This window comes from Chanodichthys erythropterus, chromosome 21, assembly GCF_024489055.1.
Source record: "Chanodichthys erythropterus isolate Z2021 chromosome 21, ASM2448905v1, whole genome shotgun sequence".
NCBI lineage: Eukaryota > Metazoa > Chordata > Actinopteri > Cypriniformes > Xenocyprididae > Chanodichthys > Chanodichthys erythropterus.
Window position 1 is genome coordinate 5476035 of NC_090241.1, and position 21604 is coordinate 5497638.

At 37.0% G+C, this 21604-nt stretch overlaps 1 protein-coding gene across 3 annotated transcripts; it reads right to left on the minus strand.

Annotated features, from left to right (window-relative positions):
- Positions 1-5941: 5941 nt before the first annotated feature.
- Positions 5942-20703, minus strand: cobll1a (cordon-bleu WH2 repeat protein-like 1a). 3 transcript variants are annotated; one of them, XM_067374632.1, is made up of 12 exons: positions 20579-20703; positions 18514-18592; positions 18159-18318; positions 17844-18045; positions 14843-15068; positions 14641-14673; positions 14415-14509; positions 13961-14170; positions 12857-12965; positions 10315-10453; positions 8901-10126; positions 5942-6349 (listed from the first exon to the last, which is right to left on the minus strand). In XM_067374632.1, the coding sequence occupies exons 3-11, from the start codon at positions 18248-18250 to the stop codon at positions 8923-8925; spliced, it is 2310 nt and encodes a 769-aa protein (XP_067230733.1). In that variant the 5' UTR covers positions 18251-18318; positions 18514-18592; positions 20579-20703; the 3' UTR covers positions 5942-6349; positions 8901-8922. The 3 variants fall into 3 exon arrangements, with proteins under 3 accessions (XP_067230733.1, XP_067230731.1, XP_067230732.1); XM_067374630.1 differs by having other exon boundaries at positions 10315-10456; XM_067374631.1 differs by lacking the exon at positions 20579-20703 and adding an exon at positions 20056-20168 and having other exon boundaries at positions 10315-10456.
- Between the last annotated feature and the right edge of the window lie 901 nt (positions 20704-21604).

The window sequence follows — 21604 nt, forward strand, 5'->3', positions numbered from 1 at the left end:
GACCTCACTAACAGGAAGCTGAACGAAGTTGGACATAGTGGTGTATTAGAGGTAAAAATTATATAAATACTGTTCGGTTTCTCGCACAAACCGATCGTTTCGTGTCTTAGGACATTAATGTGTCGTCACGAGCCGCAGGGTTTAATTTTGATTTGTCTAAGCAAGTTTTATTTACTGTTATAGTTGAAGTTCCCATCTACTGCTATTATTTGACTGACAGACGGCAGCGGTTGCAGTTAAAAATCATAATTTGCGTTCGACTGAAGAAAAAAAATCACCTACATCTTGGATTCATTGGGGGTAAGCAGATAAACATCAAATTTTCATTTTTGGGTGAACTATCCCTTTAAAAAACCCTCTTGTGTGGAACTACTTCCTTCTGCCGCAGAATCTAATCTCAAATTGACAGTGTAACAGTTGAGCCCAAGCCTGAAGTAAAAAGCTATAGAGTGCAACAGTCGGGTTCCAGAAGTAAAAACTCCATTCATTTTTTTCCATAGGGAATGATGCTGTACAGAAAATTTCACCAATCAGAGAGTCAGAATCAGAATTGTTTCAAGCAAAACGTGCCAGAAGATCTCTTTAGCCCCGTCCATTCCCATGAAGCACTGCGAATGTTGTCATCGAGTTGGTCTCTCTCATACCTGTCAACACTACCGGTTTTCCTAGGATTCTCCCGTATTTCACACCCATCTCCCTTATCCCAGGAAACTCCCATAATTTGTATGGCCCAAACATCGTTATATGAGTAATCACATCAATATATTATTCCAAGGTTGTCCAGTTGCCAGATTTTGTATGAAACACATTCTACTCACATAATCAACACATCATACAAATTTCAACACATTAGTGACCTCAACCCAAGTACATGTCTCTGCAGGACATTAATGATTGATGGGCGAGGCCATAAACAGAGGGGCGTTTTTGAGAACGTTACCTGATTTGCCCATGTCAGAGTGTGGGTAGGGTTTAGGGGTGGGGTCGAGTGAAGGGGATCATTTTCATTGCATGATATATAAACACCCACCAGTCTGAAAACACCCACAAATACAGAAACGCCTCACACTCCATCAACCTGGCAACCTACAAACCAGTTACGCAGTTGATATCTGCGCAGATAGTAGAAGTGAGAAGTTGAATAATGCATCACTGGTAGAAATGGGAGGAAAAGACTCTGTGGTGCTCCTGCGAAAATAAACAAAATATACATGTAAATTTTAACAACAGCTGGATGGAAGAATTTAATTTAATCTCGAAGCCATATGGACAATTCCCACACCTTTTGCAAAGAGTGTCATGCTGATTTTAATATCAGACACGGTGGGAAAAAATTACACAGAAGGGGACACCGGCTATTTCAACCTTTAGTGTAATGTAAATACATGAAATACATCTGTTTTTGTTACATGTTCTACAGTTACATGCAGCACAGTTTTAATAATAATACAAATAAATAATACAAATAAATATAGAGAAACATGAATAAGTCATTATCATAATTAAATATTTCAATATATATATGCACATTTTGCAATAAAGTTAAATATATATATATAGAGTATTTTTATATTTCTCCATTTTTAAATCGATTATGCTCCATTTTGTAATCAGTTATACACAATTATACCTTTGTATTTTGGTCTGCTTTTCAAATATATTTTTACTTCCAATCAAAGTTTGCAATGTTATGTTTCAATGACACTGAAAAGTGGGGAGGCACTAATGCACACTAAGTAAAAGTACTAAAAGTTTATAAGTAAAAGTATTGTGCAAAATCAGCTACATGCTATAATGATTATGAGAGAGAGATGGAATGAGCGAGTGTGATTACCTGCATCTGATACAGCATTCATTCTTCAGGTCAATCTCATATTCATAAAACACTGAGGAAAGCGATATCTTTGCTTTAGTATACTTTCAATGGTTATGTGGATTTCCCATGACAATGCTGGTTGCATCTTACAAGACTGCTGTTTTGGCCGCTGTTAAGGCCGTTTTAAGCGACCGCTGACATCTTGGAGCTCACATCTCAGAAAACGTAGAAGTTTTTTGATTGGGCGCAATATTTATTAATAATTTTATGTATCATATTTGAAGTTTAAACACTACATTCTCACCTTAAAACTTAAACTTAAAACTACATTCCGTGACACAACAACAGTAGTATTTGTAAAATGATAGTGGGTTCACTCCTCCGCCATGACACTCGCTGTGAGAAATGCTGCAAGTGGAGTGATACAAATGGTGAAACAGTTCCCATGGTGATACTGGTAGAAGTGCTGCATTCACGCCCATGTCGTAATTGCCGTAAATAAAGTTCAGTATGCTTTAGAATTGCGCTAGTGGTACTTTGATGTCATACACCGATCAGTTTGCACATTGCTGCTTCAAGTCAAACACACCTTAAAGGGACAGTTCACCCAAAAATGAAAATTCTGTCATCATTTACTCACCCTCAAGTTGTTCCAAACCTGTATGAATTTCTTTCTTCTGCTGAATACAGAAGGAGATATTTTGAAGAATGTCAGTAACCAAACAGTTGATGGATCCCACTGACTTCCATCATCTGTTTGACTACCCATATTCAAAATATCTTCTTTTGTGTTCAGCAGAAGAAATAAATTCAGGTTTGGGGGAAGGTTGAGTAAATGATTACAGAATTATTATTTTTGGGTGAACTATTCCTTAAAATCTGCAGTGGTCAGGCGGTACAGTGGCCACATGGTACAAGGTCTGAGAAAATTGAAAAAAGACCTCTCAGCCAATCATATTTGAGGATATATATATATATATATATATATATATATATATATATATATATATATATATATATATTGATCAGGCATAACATTATGACCACCTTCCTAATATTGTGTTGGTCCCCAAAACAGCCCTGACCCGTCAAGGCATGGACTCCACTAGACCCCTGAAGGTGTGCTGTGGTATCTGGCACCAAGATGTTAACAGCAGATCCACATGCACCCAGCCATCCACGTGATTCATCAGACCAGGCCACCATCTACCATTGCTCCGTGGTCCAGTTCTGATGCTCATGTGTTGGCTCTTTCAGCAGAGGACAGGGGTCAGCATGGGAACCCTGACTGATCTGCAGCTGTGCAGCTCCATACACAACAAACTGAGATGCACTGTGTATTCTGACACCTTTCTATCAGAACCAACATTAACTTCTTGAGCAGTTTGAGCTACAGAAGCTCGTCTGTTGGATCGGACCACATGGGCCAGCCTTCACTCCTCACGTGCATCAATGAGCCTTGGTCGCCCATGACCCTGTCGTCGGTTCACCACTGTTCCTTCCTTGGAGCACTTTTGATAGATACTGACCACTGCAGACTGGGAACACCCCACAAGAGCTGCAGTTTTGGAGATGCTCTGACCCAGTCGTTTAGCCATCATAATTTGGCCCTTGTTAAACTCACTCAAATCCTTACGCTTGCCCATTTTTCCTGCTTCTAACACATCAACTTTGAGGATAAAATGTTCACTTGCTGCCTAATATATCCACCCACTAACAGGTGCCGTGATGAAGAGAGAATCAGAGTTATTCACTACCTGTCTGTGGTCATAATGTTATGCCTGATCATATATACATATGTGTGTGTGTGTGTATATATATATATATATATATATATATATATATATATAAATAAATGATTATTATAAATGATATAAATGATTTATTTGTGAACATCAAATTTTATATATATATATATATATATATATATATATATATATATATATATATAAATATGTGTGTGTGTGTGTGTGTGTGTGTGAATTATCATGTGCATATGTTATTTTAAATTCATTTTCACAGAGATAAGATATATTATAATATGGACTATATGTACATTATTAATATACTACAGGCCAAAACTTACTTTTAAGCTGCTGTGTCACTGAACTCAACGACCCATCAAAGTCTTTCAGATTTCATTGGATTTTTAAGTGCAGATATCTGTCTGACAGCTTCATCTGAGGCCTGTTCCATCTGAGACAGACTTTATGTAAATAAGTTTGGCTCTGATTGTTAATTAGGGCTTTAGGTGATCAGTATTCATGACTGTGCGTGGCGCGTTGCTCTCGCCGGGCGTGTCTGTGCTGCGCGGGGGTTGGGGGAGCGCTGATCTGGCTTCAGTGACCAGTAGGAAGTATGCACGCCACAAACTTGCCGGAATACTGATGAAGGAGGTGAGAAAGGCACCAGTCCACCAGGGAGAACTAGACGCTTCCTCCATCTCATGCACCACCAGTGGACTTTGCACAAGGTGCATATTTTAATGCGAGAGCATTTCAATCAGTTCCCTCAGCATACTTAAACACATATAGTTCAAACTAGCTTATAAAATAGAAAACATACATAGGTCAGATGACCAATAAATCCCACCTAACCCCCAACCGGCTATGGCAAACATATACCCGCAGTGTTTACGGCCACTCGTAGGTTTCAATAGCCCAATTTGATGAAAAGCCCCTCATTGTGCTTAGCGGGGTCCTATTCAATCAGCCATGCCTGTTGAAAAACCATTCCTATACACCACAGAGAGGTGTCTCAGAGGGCAGGAAAACACGCCTTGAAAATAAGAGAAGGAAAATCTGAAATGGCTGAAGGTCTAAAAGGTGGAGATGCAAACACTCTGCAGGCTGTTGCGGCCTTGAGAGAGTCCTCTTCAAACAAAAAGCCAGGAAGATAAATAAACTTCATAATTTTTGATGTCTTTGACAGCCCAGAGAATAAAGCTACACTGACAGCTTTTCCTTCAGTTTTATGATGTCTATAAAACTTGTCTTGACAGACAGAAAACATGTTACTAGCAGAAAGTGGATGGTATCTAAAAACACAAAACACTGTGTCGCTGGATGAAAAAAAGCTCTCCTCTGTGATTTGACCTTTGACCTTCATCATTAAGAAAATGAGAGTTGAAAGGATCAGCAAGGTACAGTATGTGAGTTACAGTATGATCAGAGAGGGAAAAAGTGTTTGGCATGCCTGTGACAAAAAAACACATGCACAATACATGGTTAACAAGCACTTATTGCTCTTGGTAAATACTGCCCCCTAGTGAACATCCCAACAGTTACACTAAATGAGCTTAAAAGCCAACATGTTACAGCTAGATATCATTTTCCCCAATTTTTCATTGAAAAATTGTGTGACAGTGAGTGATCTGTCTCTGAATGAAGATGGCAGCCTCCAGATCATGTACTTCCAGGAGTTTATGCAACAACTGAGCAAATGCCATTGAGATGAATGGGAATGCTAACTGCTTTCTCCAACTATTATATACCTACTGTACTTACTGGGACCCTAGCCATATCTAAGTATATCATTTTGTGGACTTAAACCAAAAATCAACCATCTAGCACCTTGAACGCACTACCAATTACATAGCAATCAATTCACAGAAAAAAACATTCACAACACTTTAGCATAATAGTTGCATGGTTTTTGCTGTGAATATGCAAAAGCACATAATGGTGCACAGCAAAATTTTAGTAAATGATTACATGAATTTCTGTAACACTTTATTTTACAGTGCCTTTGTTACACGTTACATGTAGTTACTATTGTAATAACTACAAATAATTACATGCAATTAACCCTAAATCCAACCCTAACCCTATTGTAAGTACATGTAGTTAAATTATATTACTCAGAACTTAAATCTATAGTTACACTGTAACAAGAACTCCACGAATTTCTCCATTAGTGCATGGCTTTGGATGACATCTGTAGTCATACAGTATAACACTTTATGGTGTTATTTGAGGTTTAACATCACCACCAACTCTGTCAATGATATTTTTCTCCAAATTTGAATGATGAATCATACGTTGCCTGTGAATTTTACAAGCAGATTTTTATTTACTTGTGCTCAAAAATACAAAAGACAACATATAAAAAAAATAGTATCTTGGCAGGTTTCTCAGGAATAATTTCTTTGGAAAAACAAAAAAGCTTAGAAAAAAAACAAGCCTTCATTAATATACAAAATATATACATAATATGAATACATGCATGTTTCCCTCCCAAGTGTATTTGTTTGGGGCAAAGTTTACTCTTGGCATAATATTATTCCTGTGAGAGTCAATTAAAAAGCTGGAAAATATCAAGTTTTATGAAAGAATTCTCAGGACACGTGAAAATCAGATGACAGAACAGGAAAACGCAGGTGAAGATTCATAATGATTAAAAACAGAATCAAATAATCCTATGATAAGATATGAGGAGTTTAAATATCGGGAGTGTGTCCTGCTCTTCATTCTGATAAAGAAAACATCAAATGAACAAATTAACAATCCCATGTTCAGAATGGCCATCAATTACCTGGAAAAAAAAGAAAAAAAAAAGACACCATAGTAAGTTCCATCTTTCTGCAAGACACTTACTGGCAGACGTATAGTTTTTTTAAAAATATTATACTATACTAAGCATAAAGCAAATTATTGAAATATAATGTAGAGGTGGTTTCCTTTAAATATTTTTTTCTACTCACTGTTTGACCTATAAACTTTTTTGTTTTCAAGCAAAATCAGTGGCCGCTTACATGACACGGTTTTCAACTAAAAACAGAAAACGTTTTTATGCTTTTGGCCATTCATTTACATGATAATGGAATTTTGGGGGGTCTGAAAACAAACTTTTGAAAAATGGTTTCAAACCATTACTGTCTCAGTGTAAACTACAAAAAAAAAAAAAAAAAAAAGGAGCAAATTTTGCAATTTTGTGAAAGCGGTGACGTCATGTGCATGCGTTTCTTTACAAAGTGACATCGCCAACTACTGGCCTGGCAGCAGAATACAGCATTTTTAGTTTTTCATGGATCCATGTCAACGGGAATCATTTTGACAACATTGTCGTCTGTACAAGGTTAACACAAAGGAATTTTTTCCCCCTGATGAGTTCATCATTGCCGTGTAAACGTACCCTTAATAATATTAAATAATTGTGGTTAAACTCATTTAAATCTCACCATGAAACTGTATAATCATTAAATCTGGTAAATACTGTATGCTAACAAATAGGGTGTAAAACATTTAATTAATTAAAACTAAAATACATTTAGTAATTTTTTAATGGAGCCTTCAGCACCCCATGGGAGTCCCCAGACCGAGGTTTAAACCTCTTTTCTAAAGATTAGCACACATCAGTCATTCAGGAAACCACATGCAGTACATTGCATTATTAAGTTTTGTTGAGTTATTATTGAATTACGTAAAAATTTCAAATTTCATTAAGACACAAAACTCAGCTATGAATGCTGGAATGCATGAAAGAATGCATCAATAACTATAAACACACATGTGCAATACAAAACATGCTTAGAGGAAGGAAGATGCCCATTAAATAAACAAAGACTATTATGAGTGTCAGACGTCATTTACATTACAAACTACACACACACACACACACACACACACACACGTTTGTTTTTGTGAATTGTGGGGACTTTCCATAGACTTCAATGCATTTTACACTGAACAAACTGTACATTCTATCCCCCTACCCTGCCCCTAAACCTAACCCTCACAGGAAACTGTGCAAACTTTTACTTTTTCACAAAAACTCATTCTATATGATTTATAAACCCATTTACATTGTGGGGACCGCTGGCTGGTCCCCACGATGTAGGTGAACTCAGGTTTATATTACATCATGGGGACATTTGGTCCCCACAATGTAATATAAACAAGTACACACACACACACACACACACACACACACACACACACACACACACACACACACACACACACACACACACACACACACACACACACACACACACACACACACACACACACACACACACACACACACACACACACCTCTCATTCCCTGACCCAGACACACCTTGCCCTTGCGACAATGAACTAACCAATACATTTGAAAGAGGCTTATACATCCTTTTCGTCCGGTTAGTTTCCTGTTGGACGAAAAAGATAAACACCACTACTGTTCTAACGTTTATGGTTGGTAAGATGTTACTGAAAATATTTTATGCTCACCAAGGCTGCATTAATTTGATCGAAACTTTTTTTTCAGGATTCTTTGATGTGAAGAAAGAACAGTATTTTTAAAAAAATGGATGTGGCGAATGGCCACTTGGTGGCGTTATAACAGGAGAAAAAAAAAAAAAAAAAAAAAAAAAAAAAAACAGGAAAATGTCAACTACTTCTCCTTTAGTACCATCAATCTGAAAACGCCCAAGGTGCCATTGACACGTCTCAAAAAACATGTCCGCCATTGGCCACTGAAATTTGAGCAGCTATCAGACAAGGTTAACAAAGGCCAATCCGAACAATTTTTCACGTACTCCTGTGACATTCGTACCACATGATAGAACTCCTCATTCTAAGCAACTTAGGACTGCCGCCGTCCACCGAATCGTTTGTTAAACATTGGAGATTTTAAAAACCAACTTTGGCGAACTAGTCCAAAATCGCCTGTATTGGTTGTAAATGGTCTTTTTCAATTATTGGTCAAGATGGTTACAGGCTTGCCAATTAAAACATATTACCTTTTAACGCATGTGCTTAAAGGCCTTAAGACGCTTGAACCCCGATAACTGCTGCTCGCAACAATATTTTTGAAATTGAAATCTTTTAAATGTCTTTGCAGTCACCTTTGATCAATTTCATACATCCTTGCTGAATGCAAATAAAAAACACTGACCCAAAACTTTTGAACAGTAGTGTATGTTTTGGCCCAATAAATTCCATCAAACATGTGAGGTGACAATGAAGTGCAAAGACATTTGAATGTGGAATGTAATTTGGCAATTACTCTCTGTAACTATTCACAACATGCATATAAATGTTGATGATTTCATTAATATTAATAACCTATTCATATTTCAGTGATCTTCTTTACTCACTGTGAGTGTGCATGGGCAGCTCTCATCTTCTAGAGCAGTTGGGATCCAGCCCTGGTTTGGAACGCTTAGCCCTCTGAAATACAGCCAAGGCAAAGAGAGACACTGCTGCTGGAGGGCAAGGGTCAACGCTTGAATGTGATTTAGATAAAAAGGAGGTTTTATGAGGTTCTGAAGTAAAGCTGCAATTGTTTTCAGCACCGGAGGCGTTCGGTTTAGTGTTAGTTTGTGTAGAGTGGGCTTCTGGGTAAGGCACATATTTGGGCTTTGAGTTAGCACTCAGATCAAGGTTTGCCCATTGCTCAAGGTCTTCATCACAGGACTGCATTTCTTGCTCACTCCCATTTTCTATATCCTCTTTGTATTCGCTGCTGTTCTCATCCCAGTTGACAGGTGGTGGCGGTGAGGGAAAATCCATTTCTTGCATTGTGTTCTCTTCTTGCATGTTTGTAAATTCTCTTTGAATTCTTCCCCAAACATCAAATCGCTTCATACCATCATCACCATTTAGGAACTTCCTTCTCCTCTCTTTGTATTGCTCTTCCCAGTCTTTCTCTTCTTCATTCTCCACCGAAGCATGTTCTTCCGTCTCCTCTCGCTCAACTAGGACTGCGTTTGGATCGATCGGTGTGCTGTCAGCAAGTTTATTAGCAGGTTTTGAAAGACTAGACCAACTGTCTCCTGGTTCTAGATTATTTATCTTACTATCGAAATGTTCTAGATTATTTAGGCCCCTTTGTAGTGAACTCTCTAGCTCAATGTTTTTTGGATGAGTTTTACATTGGTCCTCTTCATCTTTCAGTTCCAAATTCTCACTCTCAATGTCCGTCAAAGCTTGATTCTCTTTCTCCAGGTGCTGTAGATCTACAATCGCTGATAAGTGCTCACTTTTGTCTGAACCTGTACCCTCATTTCTAAACATTTCAGATGCGACTTCTTCCAAAAGCTCTATGGTAGGGGTCTCAATGGCATCTGGGTCTCCAGGACATGGGTCTTCTTCAGCTTTAGCGGCGTCAGGTGTCTGTAAGGTTAGTGGCACCTCAAAGCACTGCCTGCTCTGTTGACGTCTCTGGGGAATCACGGTGAAGGTGGTCAAACCTTCTCTCTCAGAGGGACTCCTCAGCAGCTGACAGTCAGGAAGTGCCTTAAGCTCAGCCTCAGGGCTGTGATGCTCAGAAAACACACCCGTAGAAGAATCTTCTGTTGATTGATTCTGCGATATAGAAGAACTAAAGAGGAAATCGAATAGGCAAATTTAAAGGGGGGAAAAAGAACAAAAAAATAAAAAATAGTGAAATGGTTTCCTGGCTGCTATTATCTGACTGAAACCATCCAGAAAATTAACTTTAGAGTATATTTCTATATTTCTAAGGAAGTGCAAATCATGAATAATTGTATGCAGACAAAATTAACATACTTTGCAGAAGACAGCGTTCTGTGATGCCGTGCCTGCAGAGATTCCACGAGTTCGCTCATAACTTTAGTGATTGCAGGGCAGCGGTCAGTTATGTGAGCTCTGTATTTGTCTGAACGCCTGTCGTCCCTTTGAGCTTCCTCTACTGAAGCGAAACAAAGTGTTACGGCAAAGACACAGAACTGTTTTCACGAGTGTGTTTATCTGTGAAACCATCTCATCTGTAATCTATTAATTCAGCACTTTGAAACAACACAGACAGCACAGCGTACAGTATATATTTTAATTTAATTTATTCAGATATGAATCCGTATTAGCAAATTGAATTTCAAAAGTTAATTTGGCAAAAAAGAAAAAAAAAAACTTAATGAAATTCTGAAGAAAAAGAACACAAAAGACAAGCACACAAAACATTAAAGACAAATATAACAACATTAAAATGATTCTAACTAAAAGAAAAAAAAAAAGCTTTAATTAAAAAAAAAAAGTGATTTATTTCAGGCTGATGAATTCATTTTGAATTCCTAAAATGTGAATAATTTAAGATTAATTCTTAAAAGCATCCCTTATGACCTGACATGATTGACATTTAATAAAGCTGAAATGCGATTATGTTGATAAAAATATCAGACTGATTACAACCATCTTGGGAGCTGTGTCCAACTGAGCAGCCAAACACAACTCAGAATTAAGGCACAATTATTATGAGAAAGTGCTACAGATTTGCCTGATAAACACTGAATGAGTTTACATTAAAAGGAGAGTTCACACAAAAATGAAAATTCCCCAATGATTTATCCACCCTCAAGCCATCATAGGTGTATATGACTTTCTTATTTCAGATGAATACAATCAGAGTTATATTAATGTCCTGTCTTTCCCAAGCTTTATTATGACAGTGAATAAAGGATGAGATTTTGAAGCCCATAAAAGTGCATCCGTGCATCATAAAATTTAATACAGGCCTTCTGAAGCAAAGCGATGTGTTTGTGTAAGAAAAATATCCATATTTAAAACTTTAAAAACTAAAATAACTAGCTTCTGGCAGACAGCCGTACGCATCGATTAATGGTGAAAGAGTGACACCTAACGCAATGTAGGAGTATTGTAAGCTCAGACGCCTCTCGCTGCTGGCCAACAAACTCAAGCTCCTCTTCTCTTTTATTGAAATCCTCTGACATTTCTCTTTAAAAATGTTAGTTTTAGACTTCTGATTCATGACCGGTGTTTTGTTTTGCTCTCTCCTCTGTGCTTCCGCGTTTGTCATTATGTCGGGTCAGAGTTCACTCTTTCGCTGTAAATCAATGCGTACAACCGTCTGTTGGAAGCCTATTATTTTAGTTTTTAATGTTTTAAATATGGATATTTTTTTTACAAATGCATCGCTTTACTTCAGTAGGCCTTTATTAACCCCCCGGAGCCACGTGGATATCTATTATGTGGGATGGTTGGACTTTTTTTGGGCTCATCCATTATTCACTGCCATTATAAAGCTTGGGAGAGTCAGGACTTTATTTAATATAACTATGATTGTATTTGTCTGAAAGAAGAAAGTCATATACACCTAGGATGGCTTGAGGGTGAGTAAATTATGGGATAATTTTCATTTTTGGGAGAACTATCCCTTTAAGAACACTAGAATGAAACCCAAGTCATAAATTGACACTGACTGTTATTGTCCTGAGTGTGTAACTTTAGCTTATCCTCTAGAATACTACTACAGTTTGCTAACTAACAAGGTGAAAAGGGCACGTCACATTACATTTCAACCTTAATACGGTGTAAGCTAGAGAGAGTGACATTAAACAAGGAAGCCAATTAAACAACAGAACAAGACAGAGTTCAGTGCAATGTGCATAAGACATGAAGGCGATGTAAAAACAGGAAAAATAGCCCATCACCGACAACAGCAGGAACAGAAGCAAGCATGGAGGAGAAGAGGAGCAAAGGATGTGCTGCCTGTTAGGCGCCCCCTCCTGGTAGGACAGTGTAAAACAAGAGCAAATAATTAATCCAACAGTTGGGTTATGCCAACTATTAAACCAACAGCCAAATAATTATTGGATGAGGGGGGCAATTTGGCCATTAATTATGGAGGGAGATTTGTCCTCAATATCTATGGTAGTTACTGCCCTTTTTTATGCTCACATTTGTTCGAGCTTGACTATGCTAACATTTGAAAGCATTGGTGTCTAGGAAACCAGCATTAGCAGGCACACATTTATTCACAAATGCATAAACACAGAAAACTGCAACGCTAATGAACAAACTGTAGCTTGTTTCTGCCAAAGAAAAATAAAAATTAAACAAATACTTAAAACTGAAATAACTTCAAGTTATAAAGTCTGAATTGTGAGATATAAACCCACTCAAATCTGAAAATTTCACAAGTTTATATCTCTCAATTATTTTTTTCCTCCCTTGAAATTTTGAGTTTATATCTAAACAAAAAAAATAATAATAATAATATATCTAAAAAATAATTATTATTTTTTTAATTCTTGTCCTGTGGCAGAAATAAGATTCCATTAAAATGAATGCATACCTTTGTTGTCTGAATCGGATGGGGCGGGGCCATCACACGGTGGGGGCGGAGCTCTCCGTTTAGTCCTTTTAAGTGAGGACTCAGTGGAAGATATACGACTGAGCTGACCCTGAGAAAAGCACATGGAGGTTTGGAATAAAATACTAACATACTGCTTCATGCATACGACAGTAAATATATCCCTTAAAGTGAAACAGTACGTAATTTTAAACAATAATATGCTGTAGTTGTCACATAACCATTACATTGCTTGTCAAATTCAGCAAATCATCAAATGGGAATTAAAAACAATTGTTTAATGTATTGATCATAAGAAATTATTTACATTCTTTTTGAAAATATCATGAGCGAAAATTCTATCAAATAATGAGTATGTGTTATTTCAGTATAATTTATACACTTTTATAGAATACTGTATACAGAATACTGTATATGAATATTTTGAATTAGCTTTTTAGTTTATTTTATTTGATGTCATTTTTATTAGTTTTTGTTTTTTTTAGGTTCAATTTATTTTTATTTCAGTTTTACATTTGGTTAAGTATTTTTTTTTAGTGCTTTTTTAGTAATTTTAGTGCTTGAACTTATTTTAGTTAGTTTCCAATTCAACACTTCTAAAGTTGTGCCAGTGTTGTTATCGTTAACAAAAATGAAATTTAAAACAAATTCCGTTAATTCAAATAAAGCTGAAATAAAAATAAATTTTAGATGAAAAACATACTTGAAAGTTAAAAATTTAAAATGTTTCTTTGGCAACTAACTGAAATAAGTTTAAGTACTAAAATAACAAACTAACAAATAAAAATAAAGCCAAGTACAAATATTAAAATAATAAATAAAAATGATAAAAGCACACAACAATATGACTAATTAAAATGAAAGCTAAAAATATAAAAACAAAAGCCAATTCAAAATAATCAAATGAATACTATAATAGCATATCAATAATACTAAAATAACACTAACGCACGCTAATAAACAATTCAGATGTTAATGGTGTCGTTTTAACCTCCATTTCATTGCTAAACCAGCTGATCAGCACATTAATTCCACGCCAGCTGATTCAGGTTTGGACTGGTATGGAGATGCTCACAGCATGCCCACCTGTTTTCCAGCAGGGTCAGTCTCTGGTAGGTCGGAAAAGTCTCTGGTGTGAAGTCCACAGACACTCTGGGACGCCGTCACAGGAGGCCGCGGAGCACGTCTCTTCTTTGGCATGTCGGCAGGGACCATGGGTAAGGCTGAGTGGCCATTAAGACCATTCACCCTGTCCGTACATTGGCCGTTCAGTTCAGAAGCACTATCAGTCACAGCCTGAAGAAGAAAAAAACAGCAGGAATATAATTTCAATATGCACACTGAATTACTGTCCATAAACATGAGATCATATACAACGGCAAGCTGAAAGATGAACAGATGCAGAGACAGATGGGTGGACCTGCACAAGTGTTTTACAGTGTTACAGTTCAGTTATGATCTTCCCCTCATCATTTCCTGAATATGACAACCAGCAGGTTGCACAGACTGCAAAACCAGACAGACTGACAGGTGTACAAACCTGCTCAGATGTTTTCTTGCTCTTCTTGAATAAACCAAAGAAACCTTTGTTTCCCTTCTTTTCTTTGACTGGCGTTTTCTGTTCTTCCTCACCACCTGGACACACACAAAAGAGCCTCGTAGATCAAACATAAAACCTGAGCAGTGCAGAAATAGTTGGTTCAGTGCTATATTAAAGAGCAGGTAACAATTATATTTCTGTGGTTGTTTGGACTGGAGCTTTGTACCTTTATGAGTTGATACAGGGTCAACAGGAACCGCTTTAAGAAGAACATAAAAAAAAAAAAATCAAACTCAACTAAAAAATATTACTATTACTTTAGTATGCAACAAAATCTATATAGTACATTGATTGTAGTATGCAGCAGTATTACATAATCACACTATTGTGCTTTAAAACAGCCCTATTTTTCCCTTTCTTTTACTGACCTTTCATTTCCTTGGCATACAGCTCCCTGACTCCATAGTCATTCAGCGTTTTGGTGAGATCCAGGGGTTCCTCTGACTGATATGTCTTTAGTAAGATGGTGTCATCAGGGTTGAACTCACACTTCTCACACACCGTGGGCATTAACTCAATCAGCGGCACTGTAGGATTGACCCGTACTACTGCCTTATGGGACTTCTTGTAGTTTATCAGAAGACGAACTGTTGCCTGGAAAATTCAATTTTTAGTTCAAACTTTTAATGACGGGTCTGTGAGACAAGTCATCCCTGCTGAAAAATCCAGCATGAATTCCATGTTGGTCCAGCTGGTATAGTGCTGGTCTAGCTGGTGGACCAGCATAGTCATGCTGTTCTCAAGCAAAACTGAACTGGTGTGGCTGGTACCACACTAACAGCACTCCCACTTCCCATGCTGGGGACCAGCAACCCATGCTGATCCCAGAATCCAAAACACACCTTATTACAGTGACCAGCAAACGAAGAGACCAACATGATTCTCCACTTTATAGTGTGCAAAAATTAGTTTGTGAAAAGAGTATGATGTCTGAATAAGCAGCATTCATGAAGCAGTCAATGAACGACACTTGTTCAACCATACTGTTCCAAATATAGTATGACCCTGAATATAAGACGACCCCTTTTTTTGAAGACCAATCTTGGCTTTTATAAAGGAAATGCTTTATTTGAAGATAATTTTTCTGTATTTTTCATATTTTAAAACCCATCTGGATACAACCCCTTATGAATATGCCTTTCATATTTTAACTTTTGTATTGAAAGTATGGTAAATACAGGTGCTGGTCATATAATTAGAATATCATGAAAACGTTTTTTTTTTTATAGTAAATCATTTTTAAAAAATGAAACTTTCATTTATTCTAGATTCCCTACATGTAAAGTAAAACATTTCAAAAGTTTTTTTTTATTTTTTTTATTTGTTGATTAGAACGTACAGCTAATGTACCATCCCCACAGTATAAATTCCGGGTATCTCTTGTTCTTTGAAACCACACTAATGGGGAAGACTGCTGACTTGGCAGTGGTCCAGGAGACAGTCATTGACACCCTCCACAAAGAGAATAAGTCACAGATGGTCATTACTGAAGGTGGTGGCTGTTTACAGAGTGATGCATCAAAGTATATTAAATGCAAAGTTGACTGGAAGGAAGAAATTGGGTAGGCAAAGGTGCACAAGCAACAGGGATGACCACAAGCTTGAGAATACTGTCAAGTAAAGCCGATTCAAACCCTTGGGAGAGCTTCACAATGAGTCAAATGAAGCCGGAGTCAGCGCATCAAGAGCCACCACACTCAGACATCTTCAGGAAAAGGACTACCAAGCCACTTCTGAAACAGAAACAATGTCAGAAGCATCTTACCTGGGCTAAGGAGAAAAAGAACATTTTGCATTTCATGTTGAAATCATGGTCCTAGAGTCTGAAGGAAGACTGGAGAGGCACAGAATCCAAGCTGCTTGAAGTCTAGTGGGAAGTTTCTGAAGTTAGTAATGATTTGGGGGGTAGTGACGTCTGCTGGTGTTGGTCCATTGTGTTTTATCAAGTACAAAGTCAATGCAGCCATCTTCCAGGAGATTTGGGAGCACTTTATGCTTCCATCTGCTGACAAGCTTCATGGAGATGCGGATTTCCTCTTCCAGCAGGACTTTAGCACCTGCCCACAGTGCAAAAACCACTTCCAAGTGGTTTGCTGACTATGATATTACTGTGCTTTATTGGCCAGCCAACATGAACCTGACCTGAATCTATGGGATATTTTCAAGAGAAAGAAGAAAAACAAATCGATCCAACAACATACAGATGAGCTGAAGGCTCAAAAGTGCCTCAGCAGTGCCACAGGCTGATCACTTCCATGCCACACTTCACTGATGCTGTAGTTTGTGCTGCCGACCAAGTATTGAGTGCACAAATGAACATACTTTAAAGAACTTGAACTTTTCTGTTTTGAAAATCCATTTTTTGATTCATCTTAGGAAATATTCTAATATTTTGAGATACTGGATTTTGGACTTTCATGAGCTGTACACTCTTAATTATCAAAATTAAAAAAAAACAAAAACAAAAAAAAAACAATGAACTTTTTCACAATATTCTAATTCTATGACCAGCACCTGTACTGGTAAAATGTACCAATAATCACATTCAGAAATAAACACTTTATGGTATACCATAAAAATAACCTGTAGTTCTCATTTCCTTTAGATTTCACAATGACTGATTTCTAGACTTTATGTGCAGTGACAGATTAATGTTTTTCCTTAGGCTGATCACATAGTGCTGAAAAGACAGCAGTTTCTCCCTGAAGTTGGAAGGCCAGCGCTGGGTAAGACTTGTTTTGCAGTGTAATGCTAATCTTGTAATGCTAAGTAATAATGCAAATATTGACAGGCAAACGTTTCTTTTGCAATATCGAGTGCCTTCATCTGGATGACAGCTCTGGTTATGGGCAGCCCCTCATTTCTTTTTCTGCTACGTACTGACATACTTGCCTGTCAGTTTCTTCGAAGCGGCCACTTTTAGGACCGTAGCAAGCTTTTCTTTGATTGTTAGCATTTTAAGACTTTTTGGGTTCATTACACTAACATTACACTCTCACACCATATTTCTTGGCTGCTTAATGAGAGTTGTTTGATGACTCTCTGCTGGGGGGGGGGCACATTCATTTTACACGTATTTGGTGCTCCCTATTTTTGTGGGTGTATCATTGACATGTAAAAGTTTAGACTCTGAATATAAGACAACCCAATTTTTCAGACATATTTCCAAGAAAAAAAATACTGTCTCATATTCGGAACAATATGGTATGCAAGTATGACAATTCAGATGCCTTTATGCACTTTTTATGCACCAAATGGGTACAGAACCCTTGATGAACTGCTTGATAATTGGAGAAAAAATACATAAATAAATCAGGGTAAAATGATGAAATAATATGGATATAAAATCAGGCTTTTGATCAGACTTACCACAGGAATATTAGGTTTTTTCTTGTTAGCATCACTCCCTTTAGTTTGCAGGACAACTCTTTCAAACTCAAGAGATCCAATCATGGAGTTGGGTTTGAAATTGATGTGGTTTTGATTTGTGGAGATAAACTTGATGACATGATCTGATGGAGCGAGGTGGTGTTGAGCACACAACGCAACCAGAACATCCATAACTGGTTTACTGTAAGCGCAAACACACACATATAGCCAAAATAAAACATGACCTGACAGTCATTCCAATGTAAGGATTGATTAGAATGTATTTATCACCTTTATTTTTTCCTGTTCTCTCACCTGCCATGCACTGTGGCTGTGGTCTCCTGTCCTCCTGGGAGCAGAACAGTCAGAGGGATGTCCCTGTCTGTGAGATCTTCTTGGGGATCCATGGGTGTGTGCTGTAGGTAGTATGAAGGACAGATGACACTGTAGATTTTGGGTTGTCCAATTGATGAAGCTGAAAAATGAGATGTTAGGTCACTCAGAGAACACCCCACACTCTTTATCCAATTAGAAATATAGGAGAAAACCCATCCGGATACAACCACTCATGGATTTGCCTTTCTGGTAGTAGTTCTTTGGAACAGAGGCATTTATGGCATCCACAGTTACACACTCATGGCAGAATGTTTTGATGAATCACATCACTAACCTGTGTGAAAAAGCCTCTCAGTGTCTCAGCTAGGGCTGTGCAGGGGAAATTTCCAGGTATGTTCCATCGACTGGGACCCCTTTAGAAATTGAATCAGATTTTACTGTAGTGGCTTTACTTTTTAAAGCATGTTAAACCCATGTTCATTGGAGCATTAAATCAGTGATATCTTGAATTAGCTTTGACTTTAAAACTAGCTACTTTTCATGTTGTTAATTTTAACGCATTAATTGCCTCTAAACTCCCTTCAAATAATACCCAACTTTAGAAATTATTAGAATTATTTTAATTTTAACTTTAATTTTCTCCCAAACTACAAAACAGCTGACAAATACCATTCAAAATCTAGGGCCAGTACGATTTTTTTTTAAAGAAATTAATACTTTTATTCTGCAAGGATGTATTAATTTATCAAAAGTAACTGTAACTTTAAAAAAAAAAAAAAAACATTTAAAAAAAAAGTACATTTCTATAATATCCTTAAAGTGCTCTATTTTTGTTTGTACTTAATATACTAAAAATTCATCTGTAGTACTTCTTCAGATGATCTTAAGAACATCTAAGTGTGCTCAACTGTGCGATTTTGCAACACCATGGAATACGAACTAAAATGTGCTTTTAATATACTATCTCTGTATTTAAAAAAATGTATTTAGATGCCACTTATAGTACATTTGAACCCACAGTGTACTACAAGTGGTAACTACATTTTTTAAATATAGAGATAGTATATTAAGTATATTAAAAGTATATTTTAGTTCATATTTAATGCCGTCTCAAAATAGCACAGTTGAGTACACTTAGATGTTCTTAAGATGATCTTAAGAAGTACTAAAGATGCATTTTTAGTATATTAAGTACAAAATTAGTGCACTTTAAGTATATTATAGAAATTTACTTTTTTCACCTGGGTATTCATCAAACAATCCCTTCTGGAAAGAAGAAGAAAAAAAAAACAGTTTCCAATATTAAGCACCACAACCATTTTCAAAATATATGAAATAATATGAAGTGTTTCTTAAGCACCAAATCAGCATATTAGAACGATTTGCAAAGGACCTTGTGATAATTCAGCTTAGCATCACAGGAATAAACTGTAAAATTTACCAAAATAGAAAATGCTTTGTAGATTACAATCATTAAACCGTTTAACTCTGTTACAAAAGGTAGAGTGGACGAAAAATGAACAAATAGTTTTATACAAACCAATATTTGGGACCAAACTAACTTGATTTTCTGAAATTTGCAACCGTTACCCACACTGAAGCATTTTTTCTCATTGAAAACTAGAACTTTTTTATTAAGAATGTGTCTAATTAATGTTCTAATGACACAAATCAAGGTTTTAAAGCTCACTCCAACATGTACAAAACTTTGATAACTGTTGAAAAATGTTTTTAAGGGGTTTCAGGCCCTGTTCATGGAACATGCCATTACAAATGACGTCCGAGTTACAGCTGAATTCCTACCTGGAGTAAAACAAAAATGATTATAAACTCCCACCTGAAGTAAAACAAAAACAGCTTAATTAATAAAATGTACCTATCTTGACAGTGACGAAAATTAAAAATAAAGTAGCCAACGCCTTTGGGTGTTTGTTGCTCGTTTGCTGGAGCGTCACGCTGATCATAACCGGGCGTGAGCGTTACTTCACGCCTCCCTGCCGCTGATCATCGAGGCAAAGCGGAGTAATGCCTATCAACTGTGAGAATTTCCCATGAGAACGAACTCGACAAACGCTTAATAAAACGCCAAACGCACGTGCACCTGGTGCGCATTTACCAGCCATGGCCAACCAATGCTCGGTAAATTCACTCGGAAATAAACATTTGGTTATTTTAAGCAGAGATATTTAACCAATATCTGCCCATTTTAGTCTTCTTTTATTCGAAAAGTTCGCAAAATGTTACTTACTATACATTCACTACAACTTAAAAGGGTTTGTTACATTACAGCAGGATTAACTTAAGCACTATCTGTAGCTCACCCGGTGCGAAAGTGAAGTGGGCTATTCATGGACACAATTTCACAAAGTGTGGCACCTGTATCTTATTTATGTCCTTACCTTTATGTCCTTACCACAGTCTTCTGTCTGGGGTTTCCTCAAACACCTGCCGTTTCTTTCTAAATAAAAGAAGGACTGAATGAGTAAAGAAACAGAATGAATGCAAAGACAAGCTTTGATAATCCTCTAGTGTTGTCAGTACCTTATGGACATGCCCAGTGCTGTGACATCAACAAATCTGTTTCCTGTGTGTGTTTGAGAGCGAGAGAGAGAGAGAGAGAGAGAGAGAGAGAGAGAGAGAGAGAGAGAGAGAGAGAGAGAGAGAGAGCGATCATTTCTGTTTTGAAGCTGAGTTGACATACTAATTAAATTTAACTTAAAGTCACAATGAAATCAAAATGGACAATACTTATTTTTTTATGTATTTTGCAGTATTCTTTATAAATGATTTATTTGTGCACATTACTATTTTTTTTAAATAACTTCACAAACTTAACTTAAATTCACAAATCAAAATACTTTTTTGCTGAAGAGTAATTTTATAAGTCGGGAATGCTGTCTTAAAGGGACTGTTCACCCAAAAATAAAAATAGTGGCATCATTTACTCACCCTCAAGTTGTTCCAAACCATGAAGAAGAATATGGGAATATGTATGAAGAAGAATATGGGAAAAAATACAATGGAAGTCAATGGTTCCCATCAACTGTTTGGTTACCAACATTCTTCTTTTGTGTTCAGCAGAAGAAATAAATTCATACAGCTTTGGAACGACTTGAGGGTGAGTAAATGATGACACAATTTTCATTTTTGGGTGAACTATCCCTTTAATTGTTTGAGAGAAGCTGGTATGTCGGCATGAATGGATCGAGCTACTTGCATTTCCATGTGCTCTTGTTAACACTAGTGCACTAGGAATCTTCAAGAACTTGTGGCGGCTAATCACACGAGGGATGAGTAATCAGATTATTGTGGTTGTCTGTTGTCTCAGAGTGTGTAAAGTCTCAGCTGCTGAAGCTGATTCATTTCAACACTTGCTTTCTCAGTAGGGCCACACAGAAGTGCAGTAATTTAGTTCTATCATGAGG